This window comes from Pelodiscus sinensis, chromosome Z (genome assembly GCF_052426305.1).
Source record: "Pelodiscus sinensis isolate ZL-2025 chromosome Z, ASM5242630v1, whole genome shotgun sequence".
NCBI lineage: Eukaryota > Metazoa > Chordata > Testudines > Trionychidae > Pelodiscus > Pelodiscus sinensis.
In genome coordinates this window covers 5,582,332-5,599,062 of record NC_143085.1, presented here as the reverse complement: position 1 = coordinate 5,599,062, position 16,731 = coordinate 5,582,332, and the positions used below count along the sequence as shown (strand labels likewise).

Genomic DNA, 16,731 nt, shown 5'->3' with positions numbered 1-16,731 from the left:
ACACTGCCCCATACACCCTAGGCAATACATGCTCACAGAAAGTCCACCATTTCATTAATAGAAAATGAGATGCACAAATCTTGTTTTCTCTAATAGAGTTTCCCAAACACTTCTATCCAAACACACTGGCTTTGAAAAAATGATAAAACAAGTTTATTAATGATAGAAAGAAAGATTAGGTGATTACAAATAATGAGGCATAAAAGTCAGAATGTGGCTATAAGAAAATAAAGGGGAACATGTAACTAATCTCTCATTTAACAAGCTAAGCGTGCATCTACACAGCACCCTAAACTTGAAATAAGATATGCAATTTCTGCTATGCAAATTGCATATCTTATGTCGAACCTATTTGGAAATAGCTTATTTTGAAATGTGGTGTATCTACATAGCACCAAACTTTAAAATAACACACTATTTCGAGACATCCCTTAACCCACGTGGAAATAATGTGAAATAATATTTCAAAATAACAGGCGGCTTGTTAAGAGGTGGGGTAGCTAGTTCTGGTTTCCCCAGACTCGGAAGTTGTATTATACAAAAGTATTTTATAACTTCACACACAACATTGCCACCCATATTTTTACAGGATAATAATGTTCAGTGGATGAGTTTTCAAATTCTCTCTCTCGGGGCATACTTTGTACAAAATCTAGTTGGTAAAAAGAGTCTGTATAATGGTACCGACTGTCACAAGAAGAGGCAGAACACTGGAAAGTTCAGTTCAAGATCCACATGGTGTTTGTGAGCCTAAAATTGCTTCTGGAAGCTTTTGGATTGATTTAAAAAAAAAATCAGGCACCGGGGTACTGCATACATACTCCCACATTGTGTCTGCCTGAATGTTGCCAGGACTGAACCTCCACCAGAGACGTGCTAATGGTACAGCAGAAAATACACTAATGCTTTCCATCTGTGCCCAGGAATAGGCATCTTGCTCCTTCTTAATCCTCCTCTCTCCTCATGGATGGTTGCCATTCCTTCTTCCTACTCAGATACACCGTCCCTTTTTCAGTCTTCTCCGGGTGTCCCCACCTTCCCCCCGCCTCCTTTGGTTTCTTGTGTTGATGCCTAAATCCATTTGTTTTTTATTAGCAGCTCCCGTCATTCCATTGGAATCCCTGGTATGAGGCAAGAAGAAAAGGCCTCGGGTACAGAGTGGGATAAGTGCTGCACTTTGCCATCATGAAGACAGCCACAGCCACCATACTTGTCCTAGCTATTTTCACCCTGCTCTCTTCAGGTAAGGCTGGTACAGAGGGAGGGAGAAGGATGTTAGTCGTCGGAACAGGAACATGTATTTTATGCTTGGTCTTTTTTTTTTCTTTCTTCTTATGGTACAAAATGATTGCTGTTAGGTCTGTGCCTATTTTGATTACTTCAGTTCTCATCTGGTTTGAGTCTCCCTGTTCGATCTGTGGCAGATGCTGACTTCATTAATGACCTTTGAAACAACAGAATGCAGTTGTTTCTTGGCACTTCCTTGTTTGCTTGGAGTATTTGATGGGATCTGTTTGTTCTCTAGCTGTAAAACAGTGCAAGAATTTAGGCCTAGCCTCTTTCTAATACTTAGGTCAACTTACTGGCATAGTTTAGGATGGTGAAAAGTGTCTTGTCCTAAGCATATCAATCTAACTTTCAGCATAAATAAAACTAGCTGGATAGAAGAAGAGGTAGATTACCTATATTGATAGAAAAGCACCTTTCATCAAAGTACAAAATGTCTTTGCTACTGTGGTACAGTGGGGCAGCAGTGTAGATATAGCCTTTGTGTGTTTGGAATGGGACATCTTCAAGTCATCATTGTCAAGTCCAAGTGGAGTCTCAAGTCACTACAGTTCAAGTCTCAAGTCGAGTCTTGAGTCCCTAAAGTCACTTTCGAATTAAGTCCTAAGTCAAGTCTCAAGTCTTAATTTTAAAAATGTCATGTCACTTTTGTACATATCGGCATTTTCTGACATTTTTTTCACCAAGTCGATTTAACAAAATTAGCAAATCTCAAGTCGAGTCTCAAGTCACAAACAATGAACCCAAGTCAGGTCTCAAGTTGAGTCATCTAGGCGACTTAAGTTGGACTCAAGTTCGAGTCGTGGGACTCAAGTCAACAACTCTGCACAGCTCAGAAACTAAGGTTGGATCCAGCTGAACTTCAAAGTTTGGGGTTTGGCATCTTCTGAAAGTGTTGTTAGTTTAAGGGATTAAATCCATACATTTTAAAACAAAACACTATTGATTTCTGGGGGGGGGGGTGGGGAACAAACACTTAGCTATATAACTTCATTGTTTTCTTAGAAGTCAGGAAGCTACAATGGCCAAAAGTTGAATATAAACTCTTTGAATTCATTTGATCCAGTCTTTAATTACAGGATATTTTGTATATACTGGATCCTCTCTTCAGATCATGTGTTATTTTGCATATCACTATTTTTTACAATTCCAAACACAATGGATTTGTTTCTACCAAGTTTGACAATGTATTCTGGAGAAATATCCATGAAAGTAATTTAAATTAAGAGTACACAGTACAGTAAACAGTATTTACTCCGTGCACAATACTTTAAGCTCTAGAATTAATATAAGGGTATGTCTAGACTACAGGCTTTTGTCGACAGAGGCTTTGTTGATAAATACTGTTGACAAAGCTTCTGTCAACAAAGAGCATCTAGATTACATCCAGTTCTGTCGACAAATGGCATTATTCCTCGTGGAATGAGGTTTACCGCCATCGACAAAACTGCTCAGCAGTAGTGTAGACACAGTTTTGTCAACAAAAGTCCACTTCTGTCAACAAAACCCTGTAGTCTAGACACACCCTAAGTGAAAATTTACTGGCAGTTGTAGGCCAATTTAGGTTCCAATCCTATAAACATTAATGCAAGTCCTTAACCTCATTCATAAAATTTATCTCATTGACTTCAAGGGAGTTTACTAAAATACACAAAATTAATCTTGTGTATTTAGGTTGCAGGACTGGGGACTACATCTATAACTAAATTAGCTTCATAGCTAATTGTCTTCTTTGCTGAATATCACCAAGGAAGACTTTGCCTGTGGCTACAAAGATAATGTACAGGACATGGGTGCTGATTAAATTATTAAATACATTTCTATGAGAACATACTATATTAAAAAGAGATAGACCATTGTCAAAGCAAAATTAGAATTGTACAAGAATGAAAAAATATTACGAAAAATTATGTCTATGCATGAGAAGTTATTGAAAAGTTGTTTATAGTCTGCATTATGTCAGAAATGACAATATTTTGTACTTACTAAGACTGAACACATATGGAAATAATCAGAGATCAGACTTCATTGGCTTCTTTCCACGTGTGCCCACAGGACATGTGATGCCCTCAGAATGCTTTCACACGTTAGTTAAGGTGTGTGTCACCCCTACAAAGCAGCACAAATAGGAAATCTGGGTCTGCCTCGGATTCTGTTATCCATGGCAAAACTCAGAACAGAACTCAGAATTGTGTGATTCACAGACTAATACGGTAACCTCTACACCTGAGTTTCCTCCCACTAGTCCCACCGCAGAAGCTAGGGAAATGTTTAATCAGTTTTATGTAGGACTCTAGCCTGAATGAATGTGGTCAATTTAATAGCTAGTTCTCTATCTTGTCACTGCTTTTTAGTATCAGTTCAGTTCTACTACTGATCTGGAACACACATATTTAAAACAATAGTCACCCATTTTCCTGACAGTGTCATTTCTGCCCCCATTAACTCTGGAATAAGGTGAGTCTGGAGTTCATGATGACTCGTGAACCATCGTAACTTGACTAGCTGCAAAATCCTGCTTTAAATCATGTTAGTGAAAACATGGCTGTCAGTCTATTTTCTTGAAACAAAAGGCAGAACTATGTAGCACTTTAAAGACTAACAAGGTGGTTTATTAGGTGATGAGCTTTCGTGGGCCAGACCCACTTCCTCAGATCAATATGTGGAAGAAAATCGGCACAACCATCTATACCAAATAGTGATAGAATCAAAGGGGGAAAGGTTAGTGTCTATGAGGTACTATTCAACCATATGAAAAAACTTGCACAGATTCCGACAGACGTCATCTTTCTATCCAAGTGCAAAAAGATGGCCCAATTATCACCCCTAATGTCATTACCTCACAGAAACTTCCCCTATTATCACCCCTATGTCATTACCTCACAGACACTAACCTTCCCCCCTCACCCCCACTCTGTCCTAAAATTTGATTTGTCAATTTCACATGCCTTCATTTTTTTTGATTGTATCACTTTGGTATACGGGCAGTCCCTGGGTTACGTACAAGATAGGGACTGTAGGTTTGTTCTTAAGTTGAATTTGTATGTAAGTTGGAACTGGTACATATTGTAGGGGAAACTCTAGCCAAACATTTCTCCAGAGCTCAGTTTTATTCTCCCACACCTCACTTCCCTCAGTCCTTTATTCTCAAGCTGAGGTGTCTGCTGAGAAAAGCCGCTCCGCGTCTCCCTGGTCTGTTGGGGGGAGGGGGGGCGCTAGCTTCGCGTCTCCCTGGTCTGCTGGGGGGAAGCAGCTAGTGCGGGGTTGCTTTACCCCGTTTGTAAGTAGGGATCCGATGTAAGTTGGATCCATGTAACCCGGGGACTGCCTGTATATGGTTGTGCCGATTTTCTTCTACATATTGATCTGAGGAAGTGGGTCTGGCCCACGAAAGCTCATCACCTAATAAACCATCTTGTTAGTCTTTAAAGTGCTACATAGTCCTGTATTTTGTTTCAGCTACACCAGACTAACACGGCTGCATCTCTATCACTAGTCTATTTTCTTGTTCATGATGCTCCATTCTGCTCTATGGGCTGCTTTCACGAGAAACAGACAAAAATTGAATTCCAATTCCAGCTCTGGCACTGCTTATCACTGTCATCTTGGGAAAGGCATGTAACCTCTCTGAACCTCATCTATGAAATTATGATAGAATTTCCTGCCTATTTCATGGCAGCATGGTGGAGTGGCAAGGATTAATATCTGTCAAATAGTCTGAGAACTTAACATTGAGAATTTACAAGCTTATCCTGGTTTCGTTCCCTCTTGGCAGATTTAAACAAGTGAAGCAAACTTCTCTAACCAAAGGAAAGTCCTGGAAACAATTTTTCATTATCTAGGGGACTCTTAGAGTATGTTTACAATACAGATTATTTTCTGGAAAAAGCGTTTTTTCTGAAAAACTTCGATAACATCCACACTGTAATTGTGTTCTTTTGAAAAAAAATTGAAAGAACTAAGGGGTTTTTCTGACATTGGCAAATCTCTTTCTATAAGGAAAAAGCCTTTTTCAGAAAGAGCTCTTTCAGTAAAAGGCATGTATGGACGGGGAAGAGGGAGTGCTTTCGCAAAAAGAGGAAAGAGGAAAAGCACAGGTGCCCTGGTGGCCATTCCACCCATAATAATCACAGCTTACATGTGAGATAGCATCCATTCAGTGTGGATGCAATCTGTCAAAAAGCAGATCGCTTTTTTGATGCGCTTTCGCAGTGTGGATGCTCTCTTTCGGAAGATTTTTTTTTGGAAGATCTCTTCCAGAAAACTTCTTCCGAAAGAAGCCTGCAGTCTAGACATAGCCTTAGGCAGTTATGTTGTTTAAATAGAAAAACAGGCCCAAGCCTTGAAATACGCATCATGATCTCAAGTCCAAAGTTTTGTGGTGTTTGGATGTCAGGTTTTGATTCAGCATATTAAATATAGTATCTGATTGTTGCAGACGGCTGCTGATTGGAGCATAGGTTTCAAATTCACTGTTAGATCCAGGGGGATGTTTATGGAACTAGTGCTTTAAATATGGGCCTCAAATTAAAAACAAAATCCTAGCACTGAAGGGATAGTCAGAGGCAAATAGTCAGGAAATACTGTTCCAGTTAAAGACAACACTTTCCTTCTTTTGGTACCCTGATCCTAGAAAACAGTCTTTTCTCGGTTAAAGAACAAAAAGTAAAATCAGCTATAGTTGGTCAGTTTCCTCCCTCGGGTTCCCTTCTTCTAAATCTCCCCTCCTCATTTAAAGAGCATGTCTCTTGCCTTCTTACCCTGCAGGGAAGAAGTTCAGATGGTGCACCCTGTCTGACCTGGAGCAGAGGAAGTGTGCTGAGTTATCTAAAGTGCTCCTGGTTGTCCTACCATTGGCTACAGTCAACTCCTTTACTAGGGTTTCCTGCATCCGAGCTCAAAATACTCATGACTGCATCGACAAAATCAGGGTGAGTCTGTAGAGAGAATCCCAGAGTTTATCTTCACCCCTTTCCCCAAAGTCAAATTCTTTGGCAGGGGGGAAGGAGACAATCCATTGGGAAGTGAAATGTAGGCAATGATGACGTTGGTATTTCACGTGTGACAAAGCACAGCAGGCAAGAAGAATCCAGGCGATAACCACTTATCAGTGATACAGCTAACATGGATCCCAAGCAGAATCTCTGTCATTCCCTTGCAATCCCAATGAAATAAAGTTGTGGGGGAGCAAATGAGCAAAATTTGTCTCTCTTCTATAGAGCTGCAAAAGCAGGAAGACATACTGAGATAGTCCCCAGCGCTTTAAGGTTTCAGTTCTAGTTCAGTTTTACAATTTGTCTCTGCCTCTTCATTTTTAACCACTAGCTAATCTTTCCTGAACCAGAGAGCTGTCCTTTTCCCAAAGACAAAGAGTCTTGGAATGATCATTTATATGACACGAGGCGGTGAAGTGACTGGTGTGTTATTAAGTGTCACTGATGGGATGGCACTTCTCACACTGCTAAGTGCATTTAAATTCCTCTGGGGAGAAAGGAGAATGTAGCCCTGGTCTTCCTAGTAGTACAGTTCTGCTAATGTATCCGAAACCTGCCTGGGAAAAGGGACTCATCCATAGCCCTGCTTTCCCCAGGGGATCCCAGCTCTGACTTGGAAAGAACAACAACTCCTCCAGTCAGGGACGAACTTCGTCGCCATCTCTTCATTCGGTCCTGAGCTCCTTATTTATTGATTACTCTATGGAAGACTTACCAGGCATTGCCTGGGTCACTCAAGGCAGGGGGCTGGTGGTGTGGGGGGTGCAGAGCCTTCGAGTTGGGGGGGGCAGGGCAAGAGGCTAGAAGCCAATGTGGAAATGTTTTGGGCAGGGGATGCTACTTACTTGGTCTGGTGGTCATGGTTTTGGACCATGCTTCATTTGAATCATTGCTCTGGGGTGGGGCTGGGGAGGAGGGGTTCAGTCTGCAGGTTGCCCCAGGGAGAGAGGACTACCCCGCCCTCTCTCATGGCAGCAGCTTAGTGCCAAATAAGAAGTACCTCTTCATGGCCACTGAAACTCCCCCCTATGCAGCTGAGGGAGGGGCAGGGCCAGATTTGTCTGCCCCGTGCACACGCCAGCCATTGCAAAGAATGCAGCCAACTATGCACTTTCCCCTTGCTCCCTGATGAAGAGGAACAGACATCAATGTTCCTGTATGAATCGGAGGCTGGAGAGAGTTTTTGATTCCCCATCCTCCCTAAAGGACACCCTCCCTAAAGGGTGGGAGACTCGGGACTGGGACAGTCCCAGGGAGACACCCCCAGTCTACTCCTCTCATATGCCAGGTGATTGTCTCTTTGCTTCTCATAAAACCATACAGAAATCTCGTTCCAGGCACATCCTGTTTTCCTGGCACACCCAAACCCTGATCTTGCTTTAAGTTATGATAAGAGGAAGCTGCTTATCAAATTTAACTCTTACTGTTTAGGAGGAGTTCTTGAACAAACAGACACATCATAGATTCATAGAACACTAGGCCTGGAAGGGACCTCGAGAGGTCATCAAGTCCAGTCCCCTGCCTTCATGGCAGGACCAAGCACCATCTAGCTCATCCCTGATAGATGTCTGTCTAGCCTGCTCTTAAATATCTCCAGAGATGAAGATTCCATAACCTGCCTAGGCAATTTATTGCAGTTTTTAACCATCCTGACAGCTAGGAAGTTTTTCCTGATGTCCAACATAAACCTCCCTTGTTGCAGTTTAAGCCCATTGCTTCTTGTCCTATCCTCAGAGGCCAAGGAAAACAATTTTTCTCCCTCCTCCTTGTAACACTCTTCTAGGGACTTGAAAACTGCTCTCATGTCCCACCTCAGTCTTCTCTTTTCTAAACTAAACAAGCCCAATTCTTTCAGTCTTCCCTCATAGCTCACGTTTTCTAGACCTTTCATCATTCTTGCTGCTCTTCTCTGGATCTTTTTCAGTTTCTCCACATCTTCCTTGAAATGTGGTTCCCAGAACTGAACACAATACTCCAACTGAGGCCTAACCAGCGCAGAGCAGAGCAGAAGAATGACTTCTCGTGTCTTGCTCACAACACACCTGTGAATGCATCCCAGAATCATGTTTGCTTTTTTTGCAACAGTGTCACACTATTGCTTGTATTTGGCCTGTGGTCCACTATGATTCCCAGATCTCTTTCTGTAGGGATGAACAAACTCTCTGAAATACACAGTAGAAAGGCTGCAGGCAGTATGATTAAGGAAGGAACCCAGACCAGAAGTATATGAATGATTTTGGGGGATGCATAGTGGGGAGAATACTCAGCCAGTGTTTGTGGAAAAGGAAAGAAAAAAAGATATGGGGTGAAATCTAGACCTCACTGAAGTCAATGAAACTCTTGCTCTTGACTTCAGCAGAACCAGGATTTCATCCTTGGAGTGGAGGGACCAAACGTAAGGTGCAGAAGGGATGCCATTCTGCCCAATTAGGCTTGCCAGGGATATTCAGGCTTCATTCAGGATGCATAGTGACGCAGACATAAAGTCAATCACTTCAAGGTGACATTCAATCATGATGATTAATAGGGATCCAACTAAATCTGAGGCAAGTGTTGCAAAAAGTCTGTGGTGAGAGCTCTAGTCTTCAAGTCACTTTTGTTCCCGGGAGTGGAAAGAGTCGCTTACATGGATTTTTTATTTTTTAAAAGGTGAACAAAGCAGATGCTGTCTCTTTGGATGCTGGAGATGTTTATTCTGCAGTGAAGCTGTACGGCTTAACTGTGGTAGCAAAAGAGATCTATGAGGAAGGTAGGTTAGCAGACAAATGCTTATATCTAAAATACCTTCCCTGTAACCTCATGTTGCCACTAAGGTACGTCTATACTGCAACACTCTTTCAGAATAACTAGTGCTATTCCGAAATAACTTAGTCCGTGTCTACACAGCAGGCAGTTATTTCAAAAGAGTATTAAAATACTGTCAAGCTGGAGGACTTCTTTCTCTGACTCCTGTAATCCTCATTGCATGAGGAGTAAGGGAAGTCGCAGGAAGAGTGCTCTACTTTGAAATGAGTGCTGTGTAGATGCACCATATTTCAAAATAAACTATTTCAAAATAAGATACGCCAGTGGTCCCCAACACAGTGCCCGTGGGCGCCATGGTGCCTGTGGGGCCCTTTGTGTGCGCCCACCAAGTGCTTGGGGCTGGCCCGGCCCCAGGCATGTGGCGCATGCATGGTGCCGGAGCTGGCCCGAGCGCATGGCGCACAGTGAGAGCTGGCCCCAGGAGTGCGGTGAATTAGCCGCCCGTGCTCTGGGCACGCGGTGCTTGGGGGGGGTGCTGTCTCCGGGCACTTGGAGGGGAGGAGGGACCGGCCCCGGGTGTTTGGAGGGGGGGGCCGGCCCCGGGTGCGTGGCGCTTGGAGTGCGGGGCCGGTCCTGGGCGCGAATTAGCCACCTGTGCTCTGGGCGCGCGGCGCTTGGGGGGCGGGGGGCGGCTCTGGGCGCGCGGCGCTTGCGGGGAGCCCCGCCCCCGGGCGCACAAGTGTCCCCGCCCTCAGGCGCCCGGCAGGTGAACGGTCACGCCCCCTGGCATCCAGCAGCCTCAGATGGTTGGGGACCACTGAGATACGCAATTGACGTAGTTCAATTTGGGTAGCTTATTTTGAGTTAAGCCCTGCTGTGTAGACACACCTTAAGATGGAACGTAACAGAGAAAGCACTACTATGGATAACTTCGGAGCAGAGCAATATAGGAAATATTGGAGCGATACAGAAATCCTATCCTTTGTGAGAGGAAGAATCCATAGTGGTTAGAGCTGAGAATCAGGTTCTATTCTGCTTTGGACAGTGGTTCATTAGATGACATTAAGTAATTTGCTCCATCTCAGTGTCTCAGTAGCACTAACCATAGAGCCCTCACTTATTTCAAAGAGGTTTTGAGAAGCTTGATGTATGTTTGCAAAGCGTTTTGAGAGAAATAAAATGCCAATAACATCCTGCATTTTAATAACATTTTCCATCCTCCCAGCCTCTCCCCAGTGCCAATAACCAACCCCTTTCTCGGTCTCTAGAGAGCCGCTTCCCAATGCACACTGGTGTTCCCAGCCAAGATACCTTTTCCCCTTATAAACAGAGCCCTTCTGAAAAACATTTCCAAGTGGGAAGGAGAAGAACGCTAGCACTGAGCAATGGGTGGGAGGACGATGACTTACAAGGAAGGAATGAGAACTAAAGCCTGGCCTGGCCAAAACTAATATTGCATGACTGACTACATCTGAAGGGCGTTCGGTTAGAAAGATATCCAGGCAATAACTGCGAGAAACAGGATGAAATTACAGACGGGAAAATTTCTGGCTGAAGATTGGAATGATCACGGAAATCGGAGCTATTAAGCTGTGAAAGAACCAGGAGTGACAGGATACCTACTAGATGGCGCAAGGGCCCAGTGCAATGCTTCATGCGAACAAGACCACACTGACCTTGGGTTGATGGACAGCTTGCCTGATAGATGTTTCCCATCCAGTTCTTTATTCCTGGCTTTGCACGTTGGCAGTGTCATGGCAAACTGGGCATTGATATAACCGACATAAGAATGGCCAGACTGGGTCAGACCAAAGGCCCATCTAGCCCAGTGTCCTCTCTGCCAACAGTGGTCAACACCAGATGCCCCAGAAGGAGGGAACACAACAGGGAATCCTCATGTGGCCCCTCCCCTGTCACTCATTTCCAGACAAATAGAGGCAAGGGACACCATTCCTACCCATCCTGGCTAATAGCCATTGATGTACCTAGCCTCCATGAATCTATCTAGCTCCTTTTTGAACGCTGTTAAAGTTCTAGCCTTCACCACATCCTCTGGCAAGGAGTTCCACAGGTTGACTGTGTACGGAGTGAAGAAAAGCTTCCTTTGTTCTTTTTAAACCTGCTGCTTATTTATTAGGTTACTCCTAGTTCTAATGTTCTGGGAACAAGTAAATAACTTTTCGTTATTCACATTTTCCATACCAGTCATGATTTTATAGACCTCTATCATATCCCCACTCCGTCTCCTCTTTTGTAAGCTGAAAAGTCCCAGTCTTTTTAATCTCCCTTCACATGGGACCCGTTCCAAACCCCTAATCACTTTTGTTGCCTTTTTCTGAACCTTTTCCCGTGCCAACATATCTTTTTTTAGGTGAGGCACCCACATCTGTACACAGTATTCAAGATGTGGGCGTACCATGGTTTTATATAGCGGCAATAAGATATTCTCCGTCTTATTCTCTGTTCCTTTTTTAATGACTCCTAACATTCTGTTTGCTTTTTTGACAGCCACTGAATGTTCCTTTCAGACTAACTCCCCTTTCTCTGTTTGTGCTGGTAACTGCTTGTCTTACCTTTTATTTGAGACTTTTTCCTTAGTCCCAGCACAGAGATGCGCAGGGGGCAGGTGTCTTAAGTTTACTTAAGGGGTGGTGATCTTTTGGGTGTCTCCACTTCACCATTACTAGGAAACTGTGTGTTTGCTGTGGCCGTTGCCCGACGAGGATCATTGGACATTCAGAGGCTCAGGGGGGTGCGTAGCTGCCACAACGGAGCCAGATGGACATCAGGCTGGAATATCCCACTGGGCTTCCTCCTGGCTAGAAATGAGCTCCATTGGAATGAGGATCAGCCTCTGAGCCAAGGTGGGTGAGTGGATGGTGACAGATCCCACGGGGCCAATGTCCTTCCCATGTAAAAGAGAGTGAAGTGGTGAAAAATGTAACATCTGCTGATCTATATGGAACAGACCAACACCAAAGCACCTCTGGGTTGTTGACCAGATATCCTCTTGGGGTAGTTTGGCCACTTGGGCCAGCTGTCTTCTGCCAAAGCCTTTCCAGTGATCACTCGCAACAGAAAATGTTAAGCAAGTGCAATAGGAAACATTTGTTCTGTGTTTAGTGGGAGGCTGCAGCTTTTACAGCATGTTGTCGTACCTTTCTATTGTGCCTTTCATTCCAAAAGGATCTCAAAGCCTTTCACAGATGATGGGCCTGATCTTGCACTCCCCTTGCACCCAAATCTCACCAAAAGGGAGGATTGGATCTTATGGCTGCCTGATACCAATGAAGCGCAGCCACCTTTGCTGTGGAAAGTAGCAATGAGCTGGGGTATAGCAAGTACACTACAGTGAGGCGAGGCTGGTCAGAGACCCGAGGTTCTTACAGAAAGTGCCTCAGATTCTTTACTGAACTACAGAGCAGACAGGGCACTAGTTTTTAAGGATAGGGGCCCATGTACAGTAAATGCACAAAACTGAATTTAACTCTTACAGAAAGAAGATGGACAGACTCGACCCAACCGCAATTTGACCCTGTAGTAAAAGTTTCAGGGAGTATTTTATACCTGAAGCTTTGACAACCAAACCATCCCCACTCAAGACTTTTGTACAAGTAGCACATTTGAAACGCTACTTTTCTCTCTTCTTGCCTTTGCTGTTTGACTGTTTTTCTTGTGTCTGTAGTGATCAGTCAATATTTCAATGCCAGCTGCATCCCCGGGGTCGGTGTCACGTCCCCTCAGCTCTGTGCTCTCTGTCAAGGACCAAAATCCTACGTCAGGAACAAGAACCACTTCTGTGAGACCAGCAGCAGCGAGCCCTTCTACGACTCAGAGGGAGCCTTCAGGTGACCTCACCCCCATGCCCTGCTTGAATTAGAAGTGGCTGTGAGGGAAGAAGCAGCGGGAGGAGGAGAAAAGCAGGGTTCAGTGCTAATGAATTGTGTTAAATCTCTCTGCAGGTGCCTGAAGCGTGGGGTGGCAGATGTTGCTTTCCTAGATCACTTAATAATAATGAATGGCACAGGTAATGCCAAGTAGTCTGATTTCTGCTGGCCTGCCACATGTCTTCTTTTCCACATGGACGTTTTGGGGATAGATGCCTAATGCATTGTCGATTCCAGTTTGAATTGAATCTAGGGAAGCCACTCTGTTTGGCTGCTCCTGCGGGAGAGGGACTTGAACCCTGCCCTCCCCAGATGAATGTCCTATCCCCTAGGCCAGCGTTTCTCAAACTGTGGGTCCTGACCCCTTGGGGGGTTGCGAGCAACTGAGAGGGGGATCGCAAACAACGTAGAGGAAGGTCGCGAGCAACTGAGAGGGGGGTCGCGGTATCACAAGTTTGAGAACCCCTGCCCTAGGCCACTCCGAACCCAGCCCACTTCAGTACCTTCCAGGTGTCCCTTATCCTGCCTTCCTAATGAGGTTGCCAATGCCAGCCCTGGGGCAGCCTCAGAAGTCCAAGGGTCGGAGCAAAATGGAGAGCACAAGGTTGGGGGCTCACAGGAGACATTCTGGTGGAACCACCAAACCTTTCCGTTTTAGATGGTTGCCTTGGTTCTCAGCCGGTTGAAGACACAGTTGCTATTTCTACAGCATGGCCGATAGTTTAGAATGAGAGACCCTTTAAAATTCCACAGGTACCTCTGCCAGAGGAGCAGTTTTCATTAGTCAGGCTTTTTCCCTGACCCAAAATTTTTTTTTTTGGCACATCGTTTGCAGGGATCTTGCAGTTTGTTTGTTCTTTAAAGCCACTTTTAAAATTATTGCTGCATCTCAAATTGCCCAGCCAAAGTCCTTCTGCTTTAACATCCTTCATCAGTAAGGGGAGCAGCACCGAGAGAAATGTTCCCTGCTGACAGCTGGCACTCACTACCCTGTGGGGGTGCAGGCTGGACAAATGCTCTCTCCTTGTGCCAGGCTGGGTTTTACTTCACAGCTTTGATAGCAGCCTTATTTTAGATTCAGAGCAAGAGGAATATGAGCTCCTGTGTCCCGATGGATCCACAGAGAAGCTGAGCGCCTATGGCACTTGTAACCTGGGTCGTGGGCCTGGGCGTGCCATCGTCAGCCGCCACAACTTCCAGAAGATCACCAAGAAATTTCTCACCATGATACAGGTAATTTGGAACTGCCTATCAGGTTCCAAGCTCTCTCTGGCTGTAGCTGGTAAGAGCTAGACTGCAGGTATTGAGGCTGCTCTGGGACATCCAATGTTGCCATCTGCTAGGACAAGTACCAAGGGGAGCGTTCCAAAGGCTATTGGAGAGAGAGTGTGTGTGCATGCAGTTTTAGATCACAGTACCAAAGTACTACACCTGGGAGAGACAGGGCAAGAGTGGATGTCTCCGCCATTAAGTGTAGAGGAAATACAGAGAGATCTTTGCTCTCACTACATTCCTCCATTTGCTGCTAATGTGGTGAGGGCGGAAAACTTTAGGATCTGAACTTTACTATCTGAAAAGGTATTTAGGTATCTGCTCTCCCTGAAGTCAATGGAAGTTGGGCCTCTACATATTTGTGGGACTGTGAGGCTAAAGGCAGTGAGGAAGGGGCCGTTTTTGTACACGTGTAGCACAATGAGTGCTTGATCCTGTTTGGGGCCTCTGGGAACTATCGATGCATATATTCAATGGCAGCATCTAGCATTTACCAGGAAAGTCTGACTCCAGCATCTACTCCAACCCCCTCTCTCTCCGGGAAAAGGAGTTTCATTCCCCATTGCAAACCTGGTCTCAAATCTGTGTGTGTGTGGGGGGGGGAAACTGATCTGAAACATATTTAAGAGGGAATGCTTGGAAAGCAGTAATGCCATGTATTGGGGGAGGTAATTTAACAGTGTGGACATGGACCCAATCTGTGGATACAGGAACCACTTATTTGCTCACATGGGCGGCAGCACTCAGAGAAGATTCACACAGAGGGAGCTTTACACTTCAGCCAACTTCTGGCAGCATCTTCATGGGATGCATACAGAATTAGTGCCTATGCCTTTATGGGCTGTAGCCCACTTTGTCAGATGCATGAGGTGGAAGCTTCTGTACAGCAGGGATTTATAGATACAGAAGTGGGAGTGTTACGTTACTAGAAGGTGAACATACTTAAAAGGGAAAAGTCTCTGCAGGGTAGTCCTGTTACTCTGTATTGGCAAAAATGAGGAATCCTCTGGCATCTTAAAGACTAAACAGATTTATTTGGGCATCAGCTTTCATAGGCAAAGATCCACTTCATCAGATGCCCATGGAAGATTATGGCCAGATAAATCTTAGTCTTTAGGGTGCCACACAACTCCGGGTTGTTTGTGTTGTTTTTTTAAAGGGCGAAATTACTTTTTGTAATGAGCTAGCCATTCTCAGTCCTTATTCAAACCCTTTCAAATTTGGCTCGCTCATTACAAAAAAGTACATTTCCCCCTTTAGTTGCCTTCTTATCAACTGTTGGAAGTGGGCCACATCCACCCTACTTGAATTAACCTACCTGCCTCACTGACGCTTCCACTTCATGCATCTGACAAAATTAGTGGCAGCCCACAAAAGCTTAAAATACATTTTCATCTGTAAGGTGCCACAGGATTCCTCATTGTTTTTGCGGAGACAGTCTAACACAGCTATCTCTCTGAAACTGGTCATACGGAATTAGGCCACGTTTTCACTCCGTAGAAGTTCGATGCTGCCACGATGGATCTTAAGGAGTTCGATTTAGTGAGACTAGTTAAGACTTGCTAAATCAAACTTAGAAGGTGCTCCCACCGGCCAGGACTGGAGTAAAGGGGGGGCTAGCCGGGCAGCTGCCTGGGGTGCCAACCTATTGCGGGTGCCTGATGGCAGCTGTAAGGGACACCGCGCGCCCGGCCGCACGGCGCCCCTTCCAGCTGCCCTCAGGCGCCGCGCGTCCGATTGCAGCTGTAAGATGTGCTCTGTGCATGTGTCTCATGCTTGCTGCCCAGGGTGCAGGAATGGCTCAAGCTGGCTCTGCCGCCGGCTGCTGGTACTCCTGCTTGCGTGAGGAGGAAAGGAAGCTGACAGGATCATTTGTTAATGATACGTAATTAACAGCTGGAATTGCACATCTTGCTTCCACCTCCCCTGTTAGTGTAGATCTGGCCACAGCATTGTGCCTAGTTTTTTGCTCAGCCACAGCCATCAGCTCCCAGATATCTCTTCCTCTTCTCTCTTCCCCATCCCCCATGTAGAACAGGTTTGCCATCAGGTTATGGTGCTGCAGCCCCAAACTCTATTCCCTCCAAGTCAGTTTCTCCCACCTCAGACTATCACCTGTGCTTTGCTGATGCCCTGAAGCAGATGCTGGGTGTAGCCCCAGTAGGTGATGAGTAAATGGGGACAGTGTAACAACATCTGAGTACACAAGGCTGCAACTGCTCAGGAGGGAGGAGTTATGCAAGAGGAAGTAACAAGGAATCTTGGCTAACAATTATGCAAGGGAAAATACAGGATGAATAATCAGAAAGAAACTTCTTGACAGCAGCATCAATTAGACTCTGTAATTGTCTCCTAAACAAAGTGGGCAAAGCGCCATCTCTTGGAGATAGTTGAAATTACAGGGACAAAGCCCTGACGGGAATCATCCTGCATTGGCCCTGGGAAGACTAGCTAGGTCTCCTCTAGCTCTAGTTTGTTTCACTCCTAGAAGCTCAGGTCACAGTGAGCAGTGGAGGGGGGAAGAGGCCAGACTATTGAAATTGGAA

At 45.0% G+C, this 16,731-nt stretch overlaps 1 protein-coding gene across 1 annotated transcript in view; it reads left to right on the top strand.

Annotated features, from left to right (window-relative positions):
* The first annotated feature begins 963 nt into the window (after positions 1-963).
* LOC102446694 (serotransferrin-2-like) overlaps positions 964-16,731 on the top strand; it is a 32,815-nt gene continuing 17,047 nt past the window's right edge. Inside the window, exons 1-7 of the mRNA XM_075898023.2 lie at positions 964-1,243; positions 6,055-6,218; positions 8,931-9,030; positions 11,714-11,890; positions 12,712-12,874; positions 12,989-13,053; positions 13,989-14,146. Of these exons, the coding sequence (XP_075754138.1) occupies positions 1,186-1,243; positions 6,055-6,218; positions 8,931-9,030; positions 11,714-11,890; positions 12,712-12,874; positions 12,989-13,053; positions 13,989-14,146 (885 nt within the window). The 5' untranslated portion in view covers positions 964-1,185. The remainder of the gene's footprint in view (positions 1,244-6,054; positions 6,219-8,930; positions 9,031-11,713; positions 11,891-12,711; positions 12,875-12,988; positions 13,054-13,988; positions 14,147-16,731) is intronic.